Consider the following 2,013-nt stretch of genomic DNA (forward strand, 5'->3'; position numbering starts at 1 on the left):
GCTACCTTGTCATCGCCGAGTCCAGCTACGCGGCAGTCATCGTCGGCTCGGCTCCGGAACTGCAGGACAGCGAGAACGCGGGCGAGCTGAAGCGGCTCGACGTCGACTGGCCTCCGGATCGCGGCCTCGTGGTGCAGCTTCCGGCCAGCCGCCGAGGGGCGCCAACGATCGTCGTTCACGCAAGGCGGCGCTTTGTGTGCGTTCGCCTCTCCTTCCCGGCCACAGATGCAGCGGCCGCGAGGCCGCTCACGCCGCACAAGGCCCTGCTGCCGGAGCTCGGCGTGCACTATCGGCTCTGCGGCGGTGGGTCGACGGTGGTTGACGTGCGCAGCGAGGACCGCGCGCCTGCCTCGTCCGTTGCCGCGTCGGCGAGTGCCGCGCCTGCCGCGCCGCGAGCTCGGCCCGAGCAAATGCGGTTGATGGCCGAGTCCTCTGACCAGAGCGACGACGAGGAGGGGCCGGCACCAGGCGGCGGCGATGGCAGCGGCGGCCGCGAGGGAGCGTCGCTCGCCAAGAAGCGGCGGGTCCGGCCGCCCTCGCCGGCTCGGGAGAGCACAGAGCCGATGGGCAAGGAGCGCGAACCTGAGCTGCCAACCGTGGCGAGTCGGGATCGCCCGATTGCAAGAGGCGTCCAGTACGAGCTCATGAGCTGCCTTCGCTCGCCGCTGCCGCCGCTCGCTCGTCTGCCGCGGCACGTCGTCGTCTCCGCGGTGCGATACGAGAGCAACGGCTCGATCAGCCTGCTGCAGGCGACGCCCACGCCCGCGCACGCGGATGTGCTGGTCGGCAGCTCAAAGGAGGGTGCGCTGCTTCGGCTGCGCGGGTTGGACGACGAGGGCGGGCCGTGCTCACCAGAGTGGAGGGTGCGGTTCCCACCGCACCGCGCCGGCACGGACGCCTTCGACATTTTGCGGCGCGACGGACGGCACGTGCACCTGCTCGACGAGCTGCGGCACGTGCGCCTCCTCGACCAGCTGCGGCGCGGACTCGTGCGGCATGAGCGACCAAGCGAGCAGCCGCCGCCTCGGCCGGAGGTGCGATTGACGCTTGGCAAGGACCTCACTGTCAAGTTCGGCGTGTCGGTGGACAAGAACAATCCGGGCGCCTCTCCTGCGCAGTGCAAGCCGTTCTATAACGGGGGATATGTCAACCGCTCCGGATTCGTGCTCCAAGCTGGAGCCGAAGTTACTCTGTACTGGGATCCAGCAACCGGACTTTGCACCACGGCAGCTTACTACTTGATTCGGCTGCCACCGCACGTCGCCTCCTTCGCGGGAAAGGAGACAACCACCGTAAAAGCGGATAGTCTGACAAAGGATTCGATCGAGCGGCTGCCTCCAAAGGTGCAAGATGTTCGCGGTCGCAGCAGAGCGGCGCACGCCGCGTTTCAGAGAGCCGGAGGCGTTGCGCACATCGAGAGTGCCGCGGCAGCCGCGAGTGAGCGGGTGCGGCTGGAGGAGACGATGCGGAGCGCTCCCCTCTTCGGAGCCGTCATTATGTTCGAGAACTCCGCCACCGCGTCCGAGTGGGAGCAGAGGCTGAGGCTGCAGGCACTCATGGCCCTTCCCACACTCTCGGCGGACGCCCTTCGCAAAAACGGGTCGCTTCTCGAGCGGTCCCACAGGAGCTAGAGAGATCTCAGAAACATGTGGGGGGAGTCGTGTCGGTGCGGGCTGCGTCCGGGGGGCCAGATTCCAAAAATACGACAAAAAATACTTATCGGGCCGCAACCTCGAGGGCGTCGACTTTACGGGCGTCAACATGGACTGCGCCAACCTGGACCACACGCGCCTTAAGGGGGCGAAGTTCGTCCGCGCGTCGGGCGACGGCGCTACCTTCCGGTCGGCGGACGCGCTGGGGGTCGACTTCCTCGAGGCCGCCCTGGTCGGCGCCGACTTTCGCGGCGCCGACCTCCGCGGCGCCATCTTTCAGGCGGCCGTGGTTGAGTCGTCTTCGTTCGCCTCCGCAAAGCTCGCCGGCTCCAACTTTAACGAGGCGGTCCTCAGTCGATGA

General features: G+C 67.5%; 1 protein-coding gene across 1 annotated transcript; it reads left to right on the forward strand.

Annotated features, from left to right (window-relative positions):
* Positions 1–1,701: 1,701 nt before the first annotated feature.
* EMIHUDRAFT_78097 (hypothetical protein) lies at positions 1,702–2,013 on the forward strand (the record flags this gene model as incomplete). The annotated part of the gene is made up of 1 exon (XM_005785753.1): positions 1,702–2,013. A coding segment is annotated over one exon (312 nt), but the record flags the coding sequence as incomplete, so codon positions are not given.

This window comes from Emiliania huxleyi (genome assembly GCF_000372725.1).
Source record: "Emiliania huxleyi CCMP1516 chromosome Unknown EMIHUscaffold_1583, whole genome shotgun sequence".
NCBI classification, from domain to species: Eukaryota; Haptophyta; order Isochrysidales; family Noelaerhabdaceae; genus Emiliania; species Emiliania huxleyi.